This window comes from Tiliqua scincoides, chromosome 1 (genome assembly GCF_035046505.1).
Source record: "Tiliqua scincoides isolate rTilSci1 chromosome 1, rTilSci1.hap2, whole genome shotgun sequence".
NCBI lineage: Eukaryota > Metazoa > Chordata > Lepidosauria > Squamata > Scincidae > Tiliqua > Tiliqua scincoides.
In genome coordinates this window covers 252,644,956-252,666,826 of record NC_089821.1, presented here as the reverse complement: position 1 = coordinate 252,666,826, position 21,871 = coordinate 252,644,956, and the positions used below count along the sequence as shown (strand labels likewise).

General features: G+C 41.3%; 1 protein-coding gene across 1 annotated transcript in view; it reads right to left on the bottom strand.

The window, feature by feature from the left end:
• Positions 1-21,871, bottom strand: part of GPATCH2 (G-patch domain containing 2) — a 146,429-nt gene that overhangs the window by 105,644 nt on the left and 18,914 nt on the right. The window contains exon 5 of the mRNA XM_066618931.1: positions 21,438-21,517. Within this exon, the coding sequence (XP_066475028.1) occupies positions 21,438-21,517 (80 nt within the window). The remainder of the gene's footprint in view (positions 1-21,437; positions 21,518-21,871) is intronic.

The window sequence follows — 21,871 nt, the reverse complement described above, 5'->3', positions numbered from 1 at the left end:
GAGCTGTTTGGAGAGTTCTTTGTCACTATAAAATAAAGCCAGTTCCATTAAAAGCATTCATGTAACTGTGGTCACCCGGAAAGCAGCGACAACAGAATACAGAGCCAGCATTTTATGAGAGAAAACCACGTAAAAAATAATTAAAAGGAACTGAATACATTAGAAGCAGTCTTTTGAAGCGTTTCTGTATTTAAACGTTATGTTGAATGTCACCCTTTTCTATTTAGAATGAATAACCTCTGATAAGCATCTGACCCTCTTTAGAAGACAGGGAAAAAATAAACTTAGTTATAATCCTTACACTTTTTAACACACATGAACTTTGTGACTGAGTGTCAAAGGAAAGCAACAACTATTTCCCAAATTAATTAAAAAGAACAAATACGACAGACAAACAGCTGATCTGTCTAACTCAACTTCACAAGATCTATCTAGCCTATAGTCAAAGAAAGGGTGTCACTTTCTGTTATGTGATTCCAAGGTGACTGCTTATATTTTGAACTGCTAGGCTAATTCTAGCCTGAGCAAAAATCTGTCTTTTATTTCATAATTAATTCTCAGTGTCAAAACTGGTAGATGTCCTTTTGGTACCAACCTACTATGGCTGTTAACTATAACACAACAAAGTGTGATTAAACAATATTATAGTCCTGACATTTAGAAAACAAAGATTTTGAGAAAACGCCAAGGCAAAGTGACAGGCAATATCCATTCTTTAACTATTTTTTTAAAAACCAGGTTAAAACCATATTGAATTTCCATATTTTTACTACATCTAGACAAACATTTCAAACACTTTGACATTATTAATGGTGAAACCCCACCCTCCACAATTTTTTCAGATGAATTGCTGCGATTGTATTCCTAATGGAACAAGCTCTATACACTTCAGAAATAATCCTCTGAACTAGTCCATCATATACCATGGCATAAGCTTTGCTGGTTCAATGAAAATCTTTGGAAGTGGTATTGGCTAATTTCAGACAGAATCATAATACAGACATGCCCCAATATTTGTGAGGGTTCCTTTCCAGAACTCCCCATGGTTACGAGAAACCACAGATACCAAGGAAAGCCCCCCACCCCCGGAGGGTCCTCTGAGCCCAGCAGAGGATGTGCATGTCTGTCTGTGGCCTCTGCCAAGCTCAGATGGAGCCCTAGAAGTAAAAAAAAAGTGATTTCCGATCTTGCCGTGAAACGGGAAGCAACATTTTTAATGCCTTAAAGGGCATTAGGAGGCTCAGGGAAGACTCAGTCTGAGTCCAGCAGAGGCCGTGGATCGACATGCACAGTCCCTCTGGGCTCAGAGGACCCATTTACTCAAATGTAAATATTTTTATATTTGTGAAGAAGCTGAATTTGGTAAGTATGCATATATCAAGAGTGGGTAAATCGTATATATAAGAGACTTGTAGATTTTTTCCTGGGGAGGACCTCCCCCACCCTCAAAAGGTTCTGCATGAATTCTTTATCCACACTAGAGTAGAAGTCACTAACAGCCCAATCCTAAAGGCGCTGCCACTGGGTGCAGCAGTGCCAAAACAGCTATTGCTGCATGCTGTGGTCTCGCAGCAGCCAACTCCGGCCTGACATGGAGTTCAGGATGTGGCGGAACAGAGCTCGCCAGTCCCGCACTGGTTCCCCCCCACCCCAGAACGCCTCTCCCATGCCCCCAGGGCCCTCACCACCACCCTTACTTAGTTCCAGGTGGTGTCCCACCACTGCTGGGCTGGTGCCAGCACTGACCTGGTGCAGGGTGTCATAGATGGGCCTTACAACTTATATGCAACACCCAGCAACAGCAATACGCTAGTACCATTAGCACTGAAGAGCTGCAGATTGGGCTCTAAAGTTGCAATCCTAAGTGTCTTACTTACAAGTAAATTCAATGGCAATCAATGTGCCTTCCTCCTGAGTAAACATGACTAGGATTGGGCTGCAAATACTGTTCCTAAGCAAGGGACTGTGAAATTACAGAGGGAACAGAAGTGATGGGTATATGCTAGTGCAGAAACCTCAAACGAGTACATTTTTAATGCTCCCATCAGTGGTTTGACAAGAACTCAATCAGCAGGAATCAGGCAGTCCTCTGACAGAAAGTATGATGGCATGTGAATATGTAGTCATCCTACTAGCCAAATTTAGAACACCCAAGGTAACTGTCTAGGGATGCAATCCTATCCCGTTATGTCAGTGCTTTCCTGCACTGGCATAGCGGTGTCAGTGGGACAAGTGCTGCACCCTGCAGTTGGGTGTCACTCACGGAGGTCTCCTCAAAGTAAGGGAATGTTTGTTCCCTTACCTCAGAGCTGCATTGGCCTTATATGTCAGTGCTGGAAAGCACTGACACAAGGGGTTAGGTTCGCACCCTAATATAGACAACTCATTGAGGAACAGATATGTAAATAAACAATTCCATTCTCCAAGCTAAAAGCTATCAAGAATTCAGAATGGATGTTCTCAGATTTATTTTTATTGAACGGCAGCGATCCAAATACATTCACATCATGAACTAATTCCTTTTGAATTAAATGAATGCTGTTATAATGGAATGAGTAAGAGACCTGAAAGAATTGCTTACAATTGCACATGGAAGGAAAAAAAAGAGAGCTAAGTCTAAATTAAGATGTCGGCTATGAAGTTTCCAATAGGACCTTGACATGACTGTTGACCTACTCATGACATGATCACACCAGTAAGGATTTGGATTTCTATTAGTATTAGCAGAGGAAAAAAGTCAAGGAGTCATCAGGAAAACAAATCTATATCTGCTACTCCATCAGCCAATTACTGTTGTTAAAGTGGAATTAGATGGGTATTGACAATGCGAAAGGGATAAGGATTAAACAGATGACTGAGTATACAGCAAGCAATGAGGCTGTGCTTTTGCTGCATAAAGTTTGAAAGAAAAAACAGCCTGGGAAAAGAAAAGCATGCTCTGAATAAAGACTAATATTATGAATGTGGATGTATCTTAGAAGAGAAATAGTTATTCAGATTATTCTTTCAGATAGTCAGACAATTTTCCTCTAGCTGAGGTACTAAATAACAGCACTCTACTGGAGAGCACTAACAGAATATTATTATGCTATTAACTTGGCAACACAGTTCAACCACGATTATCTCAATGCCATGGGGGACTCAGAATAATTTTAAATAATTACCTTTATAAAAAAAATAATCAAGGGATTTCTTTCAATTGAGTTAACAGATGTCTGGGGGACATGAACCTGATAGTGGTGAATGGAGTTTGTATTAGAGAGAATGGAATGCAATATTAAGACACACACACACACACACACACACACACCTTCTGTGATAGGTTTACCGGCTATATTAATGATGTAAACAAGCAATACATTATTCCCACTTTAAAGAGTGCTAAAGCAGAACTGGAGCGCGATCACTCCACTTTCACTTTCACTGCTGTGGGGAGCCCTACTGAAGATCGCACCAGGCTCCCCGCACCTCCGGGAGGCTGCAGGAGGCTTGGGTAAGTGCACCCAAGCCCCTGCAGCCCCCTGAGTGTCGAGATCCTTGGGATCACGCCACTGCCTCCCCCCCCACCCCCGTAAGCACTTACAGTGGCTCAAACTCTCCATGAGAGTTTGAAAACCACTGCTTTAAGGTATTCAAAATGCTGGGTGACAGTTGTTAGATACATTCCTCTAGTCCCATACCCACAATGTTTTCTCGCCACATATAAGTTTGATATACTGAAGCATTACAGCCACTAAAAGAGATCTTATGTTCCTGTGACTTATTATCATCTACTCTGATCAACATTATCTAGTGTGATATAAAACCTATTTTTTATCTTGAGAACCTAGGCAAATTTCATATTTACTTTATGTATTAATGGACGCACACAGGCCTCACTTGGTTAACCAAGAGTGCTGCCTTGTGACTTTTCAGGGTGAGAGAACAGCAACAATGTTTGCTTCATACTACACACACTCTTGATTAGCCAAGAGAAACTGCTGGCAAATACAATTTAAACGTTTGATCCAACTGTGTTTTCAGATTAATTTTCACATAAGCAAAACAAGCTTTACAAGGACTACAAAGTATACTGAACACTGATATGTCAGAAGTAATAATTCTTTAGGGTACAGTACTGCTGCATTATTTAATGAAATTTGTATGTTAATTCTTTTCACTCTATGTAAAGAGGATACGCTTAATAAACTAAGGCCAAAATCCTAACCAACTTTCCAGCACTGGCATAGCAGTGCCAATGGGACGTGACCAGTAGTGATTGTGAGGAGCTCCAGAAGGATCTCTCCAAACTGGCAGAATGGGCAGCAAAATGGCAGATGCGTTTCAATGTCAGTAAGTGTAAAGTCATGCACACTGGGGCAAAAAATCAAAACTTCACATATAGGTTAATGGGTTCTGAGCTGTCTGTGACAGATCAGGAGAGAGATCTTGGGGTGGTGGTGGACAGGTCGATGAAAGTGTCGACCCAATGTGCAGCGGCAGTGAAGAAGGCCAATTCTATGCTTGGGATCATTAGTAAAGGTATTGAGAACAAAACAGCTAATATTATAATGCCGTTGTACAAATCGATGGTAAGGCCACACCTGGAGTATTGTGTGCAGTTCTGGTCGCCGCATCTCAAAAAGGACATAGTGGAAATGGAAAAGGTGCAAAAGAGAGCGACTAAGATGATTGCTGGGTTGGGGCACCTTCCTTATGAGGAAAGTGGGAACCAGGGGACAGCCACTAAAATTGAGTGTTGGGAGAGTTAGGACAGACAAAAGAAAGTACTTCTTTACTCAGCGTGTGGTTAGTCTGTGGAACTCCTTGCCAAAGGATGTCGTGGCGGCATCTGGCCTGGATGCCTTTAAAACGGGACTGGACAAGTTTCTGGAGAAAAAATCCATTACGGGTTACAAGCCATGATGTGTATGTGCAACCTCCTAATTTTAGAAATGGGCTATATCAGAATGCCAGATGCAGGGGAGGGCACCAGGATGCAGGTCTCTTGCTGTCTTGTGTGCTCCCTGGGGCATTTGGCAGGCCGCTATTAGATACAGGAAGCTGGACTAGATGGGTCTATGGCCTGATCCAGTGGGGCTGTTCTTATGAGCTGCATCCTGCAGGTGGGTGGCTCTCATGGAGGTCTCCTCAAAGTAAGGGGATGTTTGTTCCCTTACCTAGGAGCTGCACTGCCCTTATGTCGGTGCTGGAAAGTGGTTTAGGACTGCACCCTAAGGGTGCAATCCTAACCCCTTATGTCGGTGCTTTCCAGCACCGACATAAGGGCAATGCAGCTCCGAGGTAAGGGAACAAACATCCCCTTACTTTGAGGAGACCCCCGTGAATACCACCCAACTGCACATGTCCCATTGGCACCGCTATGCCAGGGCTGGAAAGCACTGACATAAGGGGTTAGGATTGCGTCCTAAATTGCAGGACTGACACTAATAGCACCTGAGTTAAGGGGGTGCCCAGATACGGTAGATGCACAGTCCCTTCTCCCACCACAGGAGCACAAATCCCATTTGCCAAATTTACATGTCCCTTGACTGAGGGCTCCAAGGAGGTGAAGAGGGCCTGGTCATTCGCAATATGTTGTGCAACCCCACTATCAATCAACCAGGCACATCAGGATTCTTTTGTTGGTTTAATCACAGTGACTTCAGCACTGCCAGACTTCCTCTGCTGAAACACTGGTTTCTTGACCTTTCTGACTTTGCATGCCTTAATCAAATGCTTCTCTGACCCACTATGGAAACATTTTCAGGCAACGTGGATCTTGGACATCTCCACCTCCAGCCCCTCAGCTGCCTCTTCCTTGGGCTTGAACAAAGAGCTGGCATTTTTCCCACGGATCAGGAGGTTGTCCTTTCTCTTCAGGTCCTCCTCCAGCGGACTCATGAGGTAGGACAAGGTGAGTTTGTCCTTGGGCATGGACTCCAGCGTAGTGACAACGTGTCAAAAGACTCATCCAGGGAACTCAAAATTATGAACACTTGGTGCAGCTCCACAAAGAAAACATCCTTCTCCAGCAATTCCTGCAGAGTTCTCTTCATGTATTGCAAATGCTCCTCCAGGTTCCCTCCAGGCTTAAGTCGAGCCCTGAAAAGTTTTCTGGTCAAATTTATTTGAGAGGCTACGGAGTCACGAACATGAATCTTGTGCAATTCTTCCCAACATTCACTTGCCACTGTGATACCCTTGACGTGTATCAACTGACCATTATCTAAACAGAGCACAAAAAAGCGCTTTTTCATTCTGCTGCTGATCTTCATCCCCCTAGTCCTCTGGGGGATGACTCACTATCCGCCACAGCCCTTCTCTTTGCAGGAGCATCTCCAGCTTCCAGCTCCAGGCAAGATAGTCCCCATCATTCAAACAACTGATGGAGAAGCTGGACAACGTTATAACCAAATGCATGCTAACCAATGTAACTGCTGCAAACACCCACTCAGTTTCTTCCTTTCCCGGACAGGTTTTAAGACACAACACAGTCTCACCGGACACTGTAGCTTCAACAGCACGATTCCCACACGTCCTGGACCCATAACCTGTAAGGAATGCTAAGGGTATGCCGGTTTGCCCCCACTAGCAGAGCAGAGTAGCAGCGTGTAGGAGAGCATTTGAAGCAAGCAGACCCAAGGAGAAAAACACAGCTGCATGTTCCTTTCAGCAAACAGACTTGAATAAAGTTTCAGCAAAACAAAGGGCTTATCAGGAACACAGCAAAAGAAAATAATAACAAGCAGCAGCAGAATAGAAATGGCACGATATCGTACACCAGCAACACATCCAGCAGCACCTCTCCCAGCCACCAGCCACGAATGACCCACACCCATAGCTTCCAGTGTCTGTTTACATAGTGGTGCCTGCCAGTCACAGAGCAGGTGACCTCATTGTCTCGTGACTACTATTTCACAGTACTGCATCAGCTAATTTACGCAGGTGCACATTCATGGTGACACAGCACTTTTGTCTTGTCTTGGTCACATGGTAGCAACACAGGCAATGTTAACATTTTTTTTCCTTTTTTTTTCAGGCAGGTTTGCCGAGTAACCACAGTGCTTCATCACTATCCAGGCTGAAAAATTCCTTTTATGCCAGATGTGGCACAAACCTTGACGAAGTGCCACGTATGCAGATGGCACTATAAAATAAGTTATGTATGAATTTAGTAATAGTTGTTTATCAGTTTGATGGGAGATTTTGGCTCAGAGCTGTCCAAGCCTTACTGGTGGTAGAATTCTGAACTGTTTCAGACAGCAGGTGGGGAGTCATCCTTTTGAATCGTCCACTATGCAACAAATATCCTGCATGTAGTAAATCAGCAACTTAGAAAGAAACATGCAGTTTAATTCTTTTCCCTCAATGTACCATAGACATTTACTACATGTGATAAGTTCTTTTCTTTCTATGGGGAAGTGATCTAAAATATGACCCCATAACTACAATCTGAATTGGAACAGTCCAGAATTTTATCATAACATGTTACTACCCTGTGGCAGTGAAGGGTCTGGGAAACCCTTGAGCAAGTCTGAGCCTTCTCCCTTGGTGATTACGCAAGTGCACTGCACTGCAAGTGCATTGCATCATACTACTTTTTTGTGTATCTACTTTACACTAAGGTCACGATTCTATCTTGAAAAGGACAGCTTTCTGATCCATGGGCAGCCCAATCTTATCTGGAGCTTATGGTGGCATAGCGCATGATCTGCCACAGTAAGTTCTGGACGGACAGTGAAAAAGCTATGCCAATGGTTCTCAAACTGGGGTGTTGCGATGCCCCAGCCTGAGGACCCTGGGGTCTGCCCCCTTAAGGGGTGGGGAGAGGTGAAGACAGAGACACGATTCCCTGGATTGCGCCTCTGATGAGGGTACAGAGGCACATTTCAACTCACCCCCACCTGCAACAGCCTCCCGGGGTTGGAGGAGCCTGGCACTAGCCTCAGCAAGGCTCTCCATACAGTGCAGACCACTCCATAATGTGATCACAACCACATCTGGTTTTGTGATCGAGAAACAGGAAGTGGTCCCTGAGGCACGGTGACCCCAGATTGTAACCCACATGTAAAGGCCACTGGAGCAACACATAAGCATAGTGAAAGAAAGAAAAAAGGCTGCTTGGTGTTTAGAAAGAATCATTTTGCAAGTCTGAAGCACAGAGAATAGTAAAAGCTGCTTGATTTTATTAAAGGCAATAAGCTGACTGAGGCTGGAACTTTGCGGCCTCAAAGACTGTGTTATACAAGTTGGAATTTAGCCTAGAAAACAGTACCAGGCTGGAGATGAACACCTTGATAGAAAACACGACTGTGTTCACCAGGAAAATGTAACTATTCTCTTATGCTTTAGGAGCAAAGGTATACATATGGAGACCAAGTAACCTTTGATACCAAACCAAAGTATGTACCCAAAATAAAAGGTCACAATAGTTATATAGAATTAAGACATATTAGTCAAAATGTTTGATTTTAGTGAAACCGTTAAAGGAAGTTTAAAGATCTTTGCTTCGCAGAGGTTTGCAGAGGGTCCCACAGTGTTTTACTAAAACCAGGAGAAGAAATGCAGAAGAGATAAGATAGGTGGCTCAAGCAAGGCCATCCTACTTAGGATGAGTCTGAAGGGGATGTATGCCAACAAATAGGTCTGATGTTCTGCCAAAGATGAGGTCTTCACACCTGTGTTTAAGTGTTTTTGTGTTCTCTTTTAATGAGGCTAATGAGAGGACTTGTCAATTAATTTCTAATTGGAATGATAAATGTGAGTAAGGGTCAGAATTGGGTCAATACTGGATAAAATGATATTATAGCAACCCCTGCTGGTTCTTGAAAACTTTGTAATTCAATATGTTTAATTTTACCTTTTATGGGAAATGTAACCTGAAACAAGCCTATCAGGTGTCTCTAAAGTTATCTATAGCCTATTAAGAGTTAGCCCCATCTATGATGTTAAACTTCAGCCAATGGGAAGTTCAGATTTTCAAACAAAGGATCCAGAATGGTATAAAGGGTCCAGTTAACATTGGGAAATTGCTCTCAGTGCTTTGGACATGAGTCCCTTGAGATGCCCATTGCTTGCAATGAAATAAAGCCTGTAAACTTTCACTCCTGATTACCGAGATTTCTTGAGTTGCCTTCTTTCTACCCTGCAACAGTCCCGACTGCGTTCTGGAGGAATCTGCACTGCGTGCAAAGCCTTGCTGAGGTTGGCACCAGGCTCCTCCTACCCCTGGGAGGCTGCTGCAGGAGGGGATGAGTGGAAGCACTTCCCTGCACCCCTCCACAGAGGCGCTGCCTTCCCCCCCCCCCGCCCTGTACCTTAAGCAAAGACTTATAGACACTCAAACTCTCTCAGAGAGTCTGAGAACCACTGAACTATGCCATTGGAATGCACAAAGGGAATGCTAGTGCAAATGGTCAGAGGCCCAGCATACAGGACAGCAGCTCGCAAAAGCGCCTCTGGAACAGGAAGGTCAGCAGTGGGGATGCTCCAGGGCAGGGAGTGGGCCAGAGAGGGAGGATACTGGCAGTAGCTATGCATGTGGAGATTGCATCCCAGCCCCAGAACACCACCTGAGTTTCCTTGGAATTATGCCAGCTAAATAGCTGGTGCATTTCAAAAGGAGACCCATTGGAAGCCACATGACCTACGGGGATGTAAAGTAGGAAAGATTTTTACATACCACTCCCGGGTCTTCTGGTTGCCCACCCCATAGCATACAATGCACATTCCATCAGCTGTTGCGTGCTATGGGTTGGAAGGGGATATTGAGTCCTAAAACAATGTGCATTCTCAAACCGCAGATATGAACATTTAAACTGGTAAAGATCTACAGTCAGTAATATGACAGGGCAATATTTTCATGATAAATATTAAGAAAAAAAAGGGCAAAACAGAGGTAGCAGGCACAAGCACACATTCAAAGCAATCCACTCAACATAACCAGCCTTGCCAGACCTTTTTAACTTATTGAGAAAGTGACTCAACTTAATATTGACACAAAGATGCATAAATCAATACATTCAGAATGAGTGATATATTTTAATTTAAAAATGCTCAAACTATAGCAGTAAATCTATGCACTTAGCACATACAAATCATAAAAAGGCATGCTCCTTGGCGATTTAATACAAAGATATCACAGGAGCATAGGTTGCATACCTCAGACTGAAATTTTAAAATATTTTGATTCACCTCCTCTCCCTAAACACATTACAGCTGACTTGTACAGTGCAATGCCCAAAGGGGCTGCAATCCTATCCAGAGTTAGGCTGCTTAACTACAATTGACTAACTGTAGTCAAGAACAAGGTGAACTGGTATGGCAAGCTTATTACTGCTATGTAAGAGCCCAATCCTGAGCTGCCTGACACATGGGCTGCTGTGACGCCAAAAATGGCTGCTGCGGCATCCTGAGCACAACCGGGCTACCGCAGCCGGATCTTTGGGGGAAGGAGACATTTGTCCCCTTTCCCCAGGTAACGGAAGTAGCCCTGCAATGGGGCTACTCGATTCTGTGGCAGATCTTTAGCCGGCATAGAATTAAGAAGTCCCATTTTGGGTTGCACAGCCCGACTCATGGCTCTGGATTTAGTGGAGCTCAGCCGTACCGCTCCCGCTCCTGCCCACACCTTCTCCCCGCCCTCTGCCCGCCACAGAATGCCTCCCCCCACCTCTCCCAACGCCCTGACTTACCTCTCGGCTGCCAGGTGCTTTGCACGGAGCGCATGGCGGTAGATCTCCAGCCTCCGACCAGTGCTTTCCCAGTACTGGCTAACCCCTGCAAATGTGCCTTATAGCATGTTTGCGACAGTGTGTGCTAGTGGTGAGCTGGCGCGCACTGAGTAGGATTGGGCACACAATGACTGTAAGTGATTCAACAAATAGAACCATTCAAGAGCAGGCTGAGCAATACCTGTCCCTGCAAGAGGCAGGCACAAATTGCAGAGAGGAAACATAGAGCATGACATCATTTATTTATTTTAAACTCATGTCATGCTTGTTGCCTTACTTCATATTATGGGAGAGGAGACATGGGGCAGCTGCTTTCTGAGTCAGCCATGCATCTTTAGTAATTTCTACTTCTCATCTTAATCTGAAAGAAAAAGTTTGCTCATCTCTTGTCTTCTCATCAGGTAAAAGATTGTAAAAGTGACCTAGTCTTTGCAGCTCCCTGTGATCAAATGAGGTTTTACCGTAGAAACATTGCCAGGAATCCTAGGCTTTTCTGAATTCATCTTCAACCCAGTCTATATACTACGTAAATACAGAACTGCCAATGACACATGAAACAATGAAGAGTGAAAGGACAAAGAGGATGTTACTTCAAATGCCCGACTAAATTCTCTGTGTGGGATTCCTTAAGGTTTTCTTCTGTATTTTTTAAATCAAAAGCAATAGGAGGCATTGGAACTATGGGGAAACAGAGGTTTAACCCTTCCTAACTTTCCATTTTCTCACTAAAAATCCCCCTGAACTTGCTCTTTGCAGGAAATGGCAACTTCCAGGGGAGGAGGCGGCAGTGAGAAAACAGCACAAATGGAAAGAGTTAGACCCCCTCCTCTTGTGCTGCTGCTCCAGATGAAGGCCTCCACAACTGTTTTTGGTGAAAAAATGTAGGGAATTCCAAGTGCCTAATTCACATGCTTCTATAAAGAAATGTGTAGTGTGGCCTGCGTGCCACAGGTCGACTAAGGATCATCATGATGTCTTTCTTATTTGTGGACTACTTTTCGTTTGAAGAGCAGTATATACATAACGATCTCATTCAATGTCCCCCAAAACACAGAGCACATGAGAGGAAGAAAACATTACAAGTGAGGTCTCAAGATGACAAGAGGTCACTCTTATTGCATGTCTCTAGACCAGAAACAAGCAGAGCCACTTAAGAGCAATCTGATCAATACCTACCAGTTGGCAGGGTTTCTTTGATCAGTCTGTACTACAATAAAACAATGCACCCTTTTCATAATTTGACATTCTAAAATATTCAGGTAAAGTTAAGGGCACTGGATCGTCACCCTTCTCAACAAGGAGAGATTAGATAATCCAGACAAGACACACAGAGTTTTCTCAGAATTAGTTACTTAAAACTTAAAAGACCTCTGTGCTAAGGGGGTGCATAAAAAGCTTCAAAGAATCTGCTCCAAGTGAATCTGTGCCAGGCAGTTTGCCAAGAGACAGACCATTAAAGACTTCAATGATCTCTTCCTTAGAGATGGACCTGCCAAGAAAAATCCTCTCAGATATACTAGGGAGGTTAAATGAGGTCATAAAGTCCCTCCTCTCTCAAGCTGTGGGTGCATTAGTAGTCTGAGTATTTTGCTAGAGAAATAAATGAACGCTTTAGGAGTTTATCTTTAATTAGGCTGATGCCAACAGAGTTTCTCTAAGCTTATATTGAGCTTGGGCTTGTGTCTGACTTGATTAACTGAGCAAAACAGCCAACTAATTCTGCCATTCTACTGGAGCAATCTGTGTGGTGGAAATCAAGGCCATCTCGCATGTCTTCGTTATAAACATGGAGACAGAAAATTTACACTTTCTGTTCCTCAAGCAAGACACAGTAAAATGAAAAATGCACACTTCGTCCTGAACCAGTGTATTTCTTGCTTTCAAAGGCAGGATATATATTGAATGAATGAATAGGGTAGCATCATGAGTCCTGTGCATATATTCCTATCATGAAAGGAATTGTCCACTTGATGTGGGACTGAAAGTGCGCTGGCAAGCTATGCCCCTATGTCTGCAGTTTTCAAACTCCCAGGGAGTTTGAAAGCTGCAGTAAGTTCTTGCGGGGGCAGGCTCCGGGGGCGGGGGGAAGGCAGCAGCACTAAACCAGAAGTGGCGCGCAATCCCTCCACTTTCATTTGCGAAGCTTCGGGGAGCCCTGCGGACAGCTGTGCAGGGCTTGCCGCACCTCCGGGAGGCTGCAGGAGGCTCTGATAAGTGCACCCAAGCCCCTGCAGCCCCCCTGAGTGGCAACAGGGGCTCAGGAGCCCCTGCAGCCCCGCTCCTCCTTGCCTCCTGGCTGCCCCCACCCCTGAAGGGTCCACAGGCTGGGGTGTCGCGTTGTGGATTAAAAGACAATGATCCTAATCTAAAATGTTTTTGGGACACTATTACTGGACTAATATTTGTTTTCCTTTGGGGTAATGAACATTTATTGTAAAATTACTTTATTAATGAGGTCTTAGCAACACCATAATGACATAAGACTTTCTATGAAAATCAACAATTTAAAGAAGGAAAACTGAACATATTGACACTATTTTTAGATGAACAGGTAAGACCTGTAATTAATGTCTGCTCTTTAGTGAAGAAAACAGATGTTTTCTTCACTATGTAATTAGCAAAATTAATGAATTCTACTGCTTCCATGCAAATGATTTCTTTACCTCCGAAATCAATCATTTCAACACACAAGATGTTATCAGTTAAACAGATTCACCAATATGCTACAGCTTCAACTTGATCTACTGTATTTATTATGTCATTTTTTTCCTTCCTAGTTGTCTTTGAAGTGTTTTCTAACATTCTCCTACACTATCAACATTTGAGTCTATGGTACAAACAAAACATAATTAGGTATTATGACACTTATATAATAGATAGTAATTATGTATAATGCTAATTACTGAGTCTACAAGTCTTATCAGAATCATCTTAGATTGTAGCAGCGACTATTCATGCAGCAGAATGAGGCGGCAAAGTTCTGTGAAGATACAATGAACTATACAAGGGATAATTCAAGGGGTCACATTGAATGCTGCCCTATGGGGGAAAAAAGAAGGGGTGGTGCTCTCACTCCCTCTATTTTACTAGCTTACTACTCAAAGGAAGTTGTCTTTAAAAGGGAGACAGCCCCCCCCAAAGATGTGCCAACCTATAGCCTGATATTGTCGAATTTGCTACCTCAGGACTGAATCATGTCCTGTTCACTTTATTTATCGCTCACACATACACACGCACTGCAGTATATTTAAGTGAGTTTTTAATAAGAGCAGGTCAGTTTTCTGAAATAACATTAACACTGAACTGGAAGTCCCATTTTTGTTCACCTGTGGAATGTAATCTATCCAAATCTAAGAGGATCTCATATATCCTGGGCAGGAGGTCTGGTCTAGAGGGTAGAACCTCCGTTAGCCCGAAGATAACATCAGAAGGTCACCAGTTTGAGGACACTGGCAGCTCCCTGAAAGGCTGAGAATGGCGAGACCTTGAAGCAGCTGACAAGCCGAGCTGAGTGATTCCACCTGCTCTTGGTGTGAGCAAGAAGCGTCTTGGCTGCCCTCCATGTGAGAGATGGAGCTGCTATCAGCCTGCATGGGAGAACTGGAGGCCAGAAGTGAGACCAAACCAGGAAGATCCATTCTGAAACGTTGTTGGTTCTTGAAAGAGAGAACCTTTATGATTGTAAAAATGCCCTTGAGGGATTTAGAAACGCCTGCCTATGTAAACTGCCTTGAATAAAGTCAGAGGAGTAATCCGTTGACGAGAAAGGCGGTATATAAATACCGAGTTATTATTATTATTATTTATTATTATTATTATTATTTAAAGCTTTTTTTAAAAGCAATTAGCGACTAGCTTCCTGGGTGATCTTGGGCCAGGAACTATCTCTCAGTCTCATCTACTCACAGGGTTGTTGTGAGGACAAAAGGAGAGGCGGAACCATGTTCGCCACCCTAAGCTCCTTGGAGGACAGGTGGTATAAAAATGTGAAAAATAAACTGTTCATACGATGGCAATGACTTACAAACATGATTTTGCTGATCAACTAACTAAACATGAGTACACAAATGAAGATGCTCATAAAAAGAAAGACATACAGAAGAACTGTACAGGTAGAGCCTATTTATCCGCATTAGTTCCGTTCCTTGACTCAGCGTGATTAACAAAAAACACGTTGTGCTAACTTCCATGGAGTTACGCAGATACACTGCAGTCGGACACTTACAGATAGAAGGAAACTAAGGCAGCTGTTATCAATCCCCTCCCCTCCGTACTCAGCCTTCCCCGTTGCCAGCTGACTGGCTTCTTTCACATGGGATGCTGAACTTTTAAGAATCCAGCCCTATGCGTTACTACTCAGAAGTAAGCCCCATTGCAGTCAATGGGGCTTACTCCCAGGAAAGTGTGGAGAGGATATATCTATGAGGCTATATCTGGAGAGGCTATATCTCATGCTTTGCTTGGTGGGAAGGCTTGCTTGTGTCCGTGATTGCCTGCACCATCTCAATGGCGGGGGGGGGGGGAATTTGGTAAACACTCCCTGGGTTTTTTAAAGCAATCCCCTCTGTACTACCACACCTGCCCCTGTGTGAGTGAGAGAGAGAGAGAGAGTGAGTGAGAGAGCGAGCACACTCCACCTTGTTCTGGCTACAGAGATTTTCGGCCCCCCCTTCCCCTCTTCAGCCTCTTTGCTGGCTCAGGGGCTCCAGGAGTGTTACTGTTCCTTTGCAAGGGGAACCTCTTCCAGGGCTATTTCCCTGCCTTTGCGAGGCAGAGCCTTTTTGCAGTGTTTTGGGTTGCCTGGAAATGGAGCGAGATGCCATCACAGGGCAAAGGAAGCAAAGGTGTGTGTGGCTTTTGGTTCCCCCACCCCATTGTGCTGAGACAAATCTGCAGATAAAAAATCCGTGGATAAATAGGCTGCACCTGTACTGTGCTCTAGCTGTCCATAGGCCGCAACTGTACCACCCTAAATCAACATATAAAGAAGTTACTTTGCATACCTTAAGTACCATGCCAAAATGATTCAGCCTATCACCACAATCCAGCAATCACCAACATATGCAAAACCTACAATATACAGAATCCCATCTCCCCCCCCCCAGCTTAAAAAAAGCTTTCACTAACTTCAATGGAGAATGTTAAAGTTGCATATAAATTCTTTATGTGGATTATCACACTGTTGTGAAATTAACAGGGATTCCTGCATATTCTACAGCTCTGAGCACAGCAGCATACAAACTAGTCTGGACTGGGTAGGAAGGTGACTGTAAAAGCAGAGGAGTTTTGCTGGTTCTAAACAGTTTTTCCTTCTCATTTTTTAGTTTAGAGATACTAGGCTGTTTTTTTCAGTACCAATTTACAGGAAGAGAAACAGAAAAAAAAATTATCTGAGCAATAAACATATACAAATATATATTTGTTATATAAGTCAACATTTGAGTTAACATTTTTCAAACAGTTTTGGCTTTAATCTGTCATGCTGGAAGTACCTGATATCTTGAAAAATTAAGTTCAAAATTAAGTGCGAAAAAAATCACAATAGCACGAATGTGTCTCTGAAAATGATAACAAAAGGATACTTATTATCTCATTGCATGGATACAAATGCAATGGGGCATTTAATCTTATCTATAAGCAATTAACTAAAGCACACATAATTGCTCATTTGGTTTAATTCTTTCATTTGTCTTATGAAATAAAGACCTGTGGCAAAAGTCTCTCAGTAATGTCATAACTACTTGGTTCTTACCCTGACCTTTTAGAACAAGTTACAATGAAAAGACTCTTAATCACCTTATAATCAAAATTTACTAGATTGCATCAAAGTTCAAGGGTATTAAAATGTGTAAAGGACACAAAAAGGAAAATGGTTGGGTTACAGATTTTAACTTCTTAACAAGAAAATTGACTCAAAATAGATTTTCTAATTTACAATGAATCAAAAGAAAAAACATTAGACCATAACAAAAGTGGCGCAAATGTATCAAGCAGCAAATGAATAAACATTTGAAAAGATTTATTATTAGAAATTGCAATAAATTTTCAAAAGATGAATTGATTTTAGTTAAAAGGTATAACTGACAATTTATTGGGTGGGAAGATGCATTATTTTCCAATTGTTATCCACCTACAGTAAAACTGATTTGTGTCCTATTGTATTTTATGGAAAAGGAGAGAGCAACTTTCAGTGATTTAGATTAAATGTATTAATCATAACCAGACACTGTGAACTATATATCTACTATTAAAGAAGATTTTTGACATTTAATTCTGTAGCAATATTTTGACTCTGTACCTCTCTTCCTAAATCTAATTCCTGCTACAGCTGGCAGATTTCTTCCTCTAAATTTTATGAGACTTAAAGTAGCATTTTAACCACCCATGCGGTAAATAATGCAGGATTAGAAATATTTAGTGTTTTGTTTCCCTTTGAAGAGTACAAATCCATCAAATTCAAAAGGGTTTTCTTAAAAAATTGTACACTTTTAGCAATGGCCAAGAGTATAGTAAAACCTATATAAAAGAAGGAAAAGATTGAAGCCATAGCTTTAAAACTAAACATCTTTGAACTGCAACTCAGAGATACATTCATAAATGTGAAATAAACACATCTATAATGCAGATTACTATAAAAAAGTAAAGTGCATTACTAAGAATCTGAAAGACATAGTTAGCAAGTATTATACAGAAACCCTTAAGCCAGAAAAAGTTATCTATGACTAAGAGACCGTTCCTGGTTGCACTACGAAAAACGGTTGAATATGGTGATCTCTAGAACTCCAGGATATATGTGGGGTGATCAACTTAGTTCTTGTACTATAGAGCTTTGACAAGATCACTAACTTATTTGGGGTTATCTGGCTCCTGTTCTTAACAGGTTAATGAAGTATTCAGAGCTGACTATCTTCTGTGTAGCAGAGAAACACATGTGGGTTCTTGTGTGCAGCAGTGTGCCTGCATGCAAAATCTGTAGATTGAGATATCAGAACTGAACTGTTTGGCTCTTAACATTCAGACTACTCCTACTTAGATTACCCCTACTCTTACTTCTACACCTCTTTCCTAAAGAGGAAATGATGTGTTAAGACTATAACCTGAACTTACCCAGTGTTGCCTTTACCATGTGACAAAACTCAGCCTCAATGTCTCTCCTCCAAAGACTTTCTGACTTTTTCTTTGATTGAATGTGGTGTTTTTGAAACAGAAACCCAAACTTAAAGTAAATGTCCTATGTTGTGTGGATAGTGTTTATCACTGTTGGCTTGAACAGAAATATCAACTACAGTACAGAGGGATTTGTGCTTACCCCTACTGTTTCTTAGAAGTATTTCATCTTCCTTTTACTTTAAGACCCTGGAATTCTTGACTACATTCCTGAGGGGCAGCTCAAGATGGGGACAGATGAGTCACCAGGTGACCTTTTGTTATGACTGATTCCTTGCTGTGAAGCTCTACTCTCCCCATGACACATTTTTCCATTTCCAACTTTGCTAGAAGACAACATATAGTGCTTTCTGAATTTTAAAAATACTTGAAATGTATTATCTCAGTAATCCTTACAACCACCCTGCAAGAAGGTTCAGAACTATTATCACTATACTGCAGACAGAGGACTAACACTGAAAAATAACGGCATGCCCAAAGCCATGTAGTGGGCTCATGTAAGCAGTGAGATTGGAATGAGGACTTTCCTTTTCACATATTTCACAAATTCTTAGCAACTGTCAAGAACTTAGCAACTCAGAGCAACACTAGTTCTGAGAACACACTTTAAAATATTGCAGTTCTAGGATGGATGTTCAATGCTAACATTTTCTGAAGTATTACACTAGTAGGCCACTTAACTGAGGTAGATGAAAGTAGCTGTACTTACATTATTAATTAAAATCAACCATTAATAAAATGAGTGCAACCACAGTAGGAACAATGCACTAGATACACTTTCCCCACAGCTCATTAGACAAACGTTAGCAAACTCTTATACAGCCCTAGAAAACCTTTTATTCTCTGTCATATATTAACATTTTTCCACATTACTAATTCTGCAGTTGAGATGTTGAGGAATGCATCCATCTTGGGTGAAAAGAAGGCTTGCATATTTTATGACATTTTAAAGTCATTTAAAATAAAGTCATGAAGGTATTTAAATTGGTGATTGGCTTTTAGAAATGCACATATTCAATGTTTTGGACCCTGTAAAGTAAAACAACCACTGCAGAGACCCATTTAAGGTGAGTTCATATAAGATATAAAGGCAGAGCTTTAGGCTTTAAGGTGTCCCAGCGTTGGAACTGGCAACAATGAGCTATCTACTCCAACAACAGCCTCTCCTGCACATAGAGCCCTCTTATGCCCATGCCCAACCTTTTTCCCTTACAGTTTCCCTTGCTGAACCATCTCTTACTGAACTGCATTTTTCTCTTTTATTAAAAATAAAATATTGAAATGAATGGGGACCCATCTGAAGTTGACTTGCAACCCACCTAGTGGGTCCAGACCCACAGTTTGAGAAACACAGCAGTAGCTAGCCCACTGAGTTATCTGGGGAACCCAAATGTGTTAGGCAATATGGATGCCACATGCTTTAAAGAACTCCATGATCAAATGAGTGTGTGCGTGTGCTTGTGTAATGTATACAGTTTACATGTTTGGCACTGCAATAACAAGTATATCTTTCCCCTGCTTTCTTTTCTTCATAGGTTTTGAGTTACTGTTTTGGTGAAGGCATCACAATCTCATTTGTGTTAAAAGTGAAAGAATTAGGTCATCATCCCAATTCTTTTCAATGAGTTGCATTTGCAGTATCTCTTTCGCTGAGAAAATTAATCTTTCTAAAAGCACTTTTGCTTTCAGTGTTACAATCTAATAGCAGCAATTACTGCTTGTTCTGCATTGCCATTGTCACTGGTATTACATTTCTTCTGCCTTTTTGCCATTGGATTTTAGTATCTTAAAGATTACCTTTGAAATTTTCTTATTGATAACTAATAAGCATATGCCTTCTGCCTCAACAGGCCAATGTACCTGCAAGCATTTCATCTTGCCTATATAAATGTTGCACTTGTGCACTTGCCTATATAAATGTTGCAAATGTTTGCACACCTATAATGCAAACCAAGCTTCGCTATACTGTATATGGGAAGGAAGAGACAGCTAGTAAGTACACATCTGGAATTTAAAAAATAGCCAAGCAAATATTTTTTCCCTACAAAAATTACATAGAAAATCATAAAAACATACCACCCTTTCAAAAATACATGTTCGCCAACAGAAGCAATAGTAAATTTTTGACACATGCTAGAGCCTTCAGCAAGTATATGACTACAAAAATATATCCAAAATACTTCTGTACATGGCACATTATAACATCGCCTACGTATGTTGTGAATGGAATATAGGGTTTCCGCTGTTGAGACACTGCATCAGAAAACAATTCTTGACTCTTGTTATATGTATACACAGATACAGTATATCTCCATCAATTGAAACTTAATCACCTTTTTACAATTTAGAGAAGGAAGGCAGTTTTTAGCGTGGTTAAGCAATGTATCATCAATACCATGAAGTTAACCTATCAGTTGTAATAGCTTCTATAAAATACCAGGGTGAGATTGCAATAAGCCTAGAAAATGGGCTACAAATCCCAGATATGCTCAAGCAAGCACCGAACCAAAAATAAAAATAGGGAGATCTGAAACCAGCAACTAGATACCATTCATTTGATTCATGACCACTAAAGACAAAGTTCACAGGCCAAGGTTTTAAAGTAGATTATCCAGCTCAGAACTGCCTATTTCTTAACAAAGAATTCAAAAATTTCTCTGCTTTACCCAAAACGGATTCCACAGATTCTTTGTTTATAATCCTATTACATTTAAATGAGCAGAGATCTTGGATTATCAGGTTTAAGCTATACTCTACATTTTCAAATGAATTTGATAAGTTAAGCATTTGTTTTCATTGCTATGTCTACTATGTAATGAGAAGAATGCCTGAATTCCAGGATCAGTGTTCCTTCTTTCCCTAGTCTACTTTGGCAGGGACGGGATGGACTATCCTATTTTTATCTCCATTATTTACAAATTGTATTTTATGACACTGTTTTCGCAGTTCTCACTGCTCCCAAAATAGTTTGCCATCTAGTACTTCTTGAGGATTTCCTGCTGCTTTATCAACTCTGCTAATAGTATACTTATTTTACTAGCGATGGTGCAAAAGGAGGTCAAGTTATTCTAAGAAAGTCTATGCATCCAGTAATGTAAGCATAAAGGAGGATCGATATGTTGTCAAACTCATTTTTATCCATAACACCAAAAATGACTATGGGGGAAAGTTATAAGGAATTATTTCCAGAATTAAAAGATAACTATATCACTTTAATACTTATAGCTTCACTAGACTATAGCTTCTGCAGGCAGTTTGACCTTCAGGAAGAGCATTCACATTGTGTGCAATGAACTGGTACAGTTCGGAAAAGAGAACCAGATATTAAAAGCATTAGAAGGGACAGACTTTAAAGTTATGTTTTCAGTAAATGAAAGATTGGTGCTTATACACATGTCCGAACATGTAAGCCTTTAAGTGTAGGAGTTTTGTCAGTCTTAGTTTGTGCCTGTAACAAAGTTATTTCCAATTATGCACAAACAGCAGTTTTTTTAAAAATTGACACAAGTTAAAAGGGAAATGTAATTCAATGTAAAGTAATGAGAATTAACTTACCATTGTGGCTGGGTTTCCTGAAGCTTTCTTGATGCTCCTTGCTGGCATTCCATGAAGATGACTAAATCTTGTTTGGAAATCTACAAAAGACAATTACAGTTCAGTTTAAACAGAAATAACACAAGATAGATCCACAATTATCAAGGACCAATTTTTTAAATAAATATTTGCTATCCTCATCCAAAATATTTTTCCAACCCTTTGTTGTTCTCATTTGCAAGTGTTGAATAAAGTCATGGCTATTGGGACAAAGATCCACAATTAAGGGTAGCTTATCTTGTGGCATGCATTATCCAATGAACCAAAGCTATCAGGATTATATGACTAGAAAATCAACAAGTGCAAAACAATCAATATGTTATATAATTATCTTAAAAATACTTTTTCAAAAAGGTAGGAAGGAAACATTCTTTAGTGTTATGGCATTGCAGAGA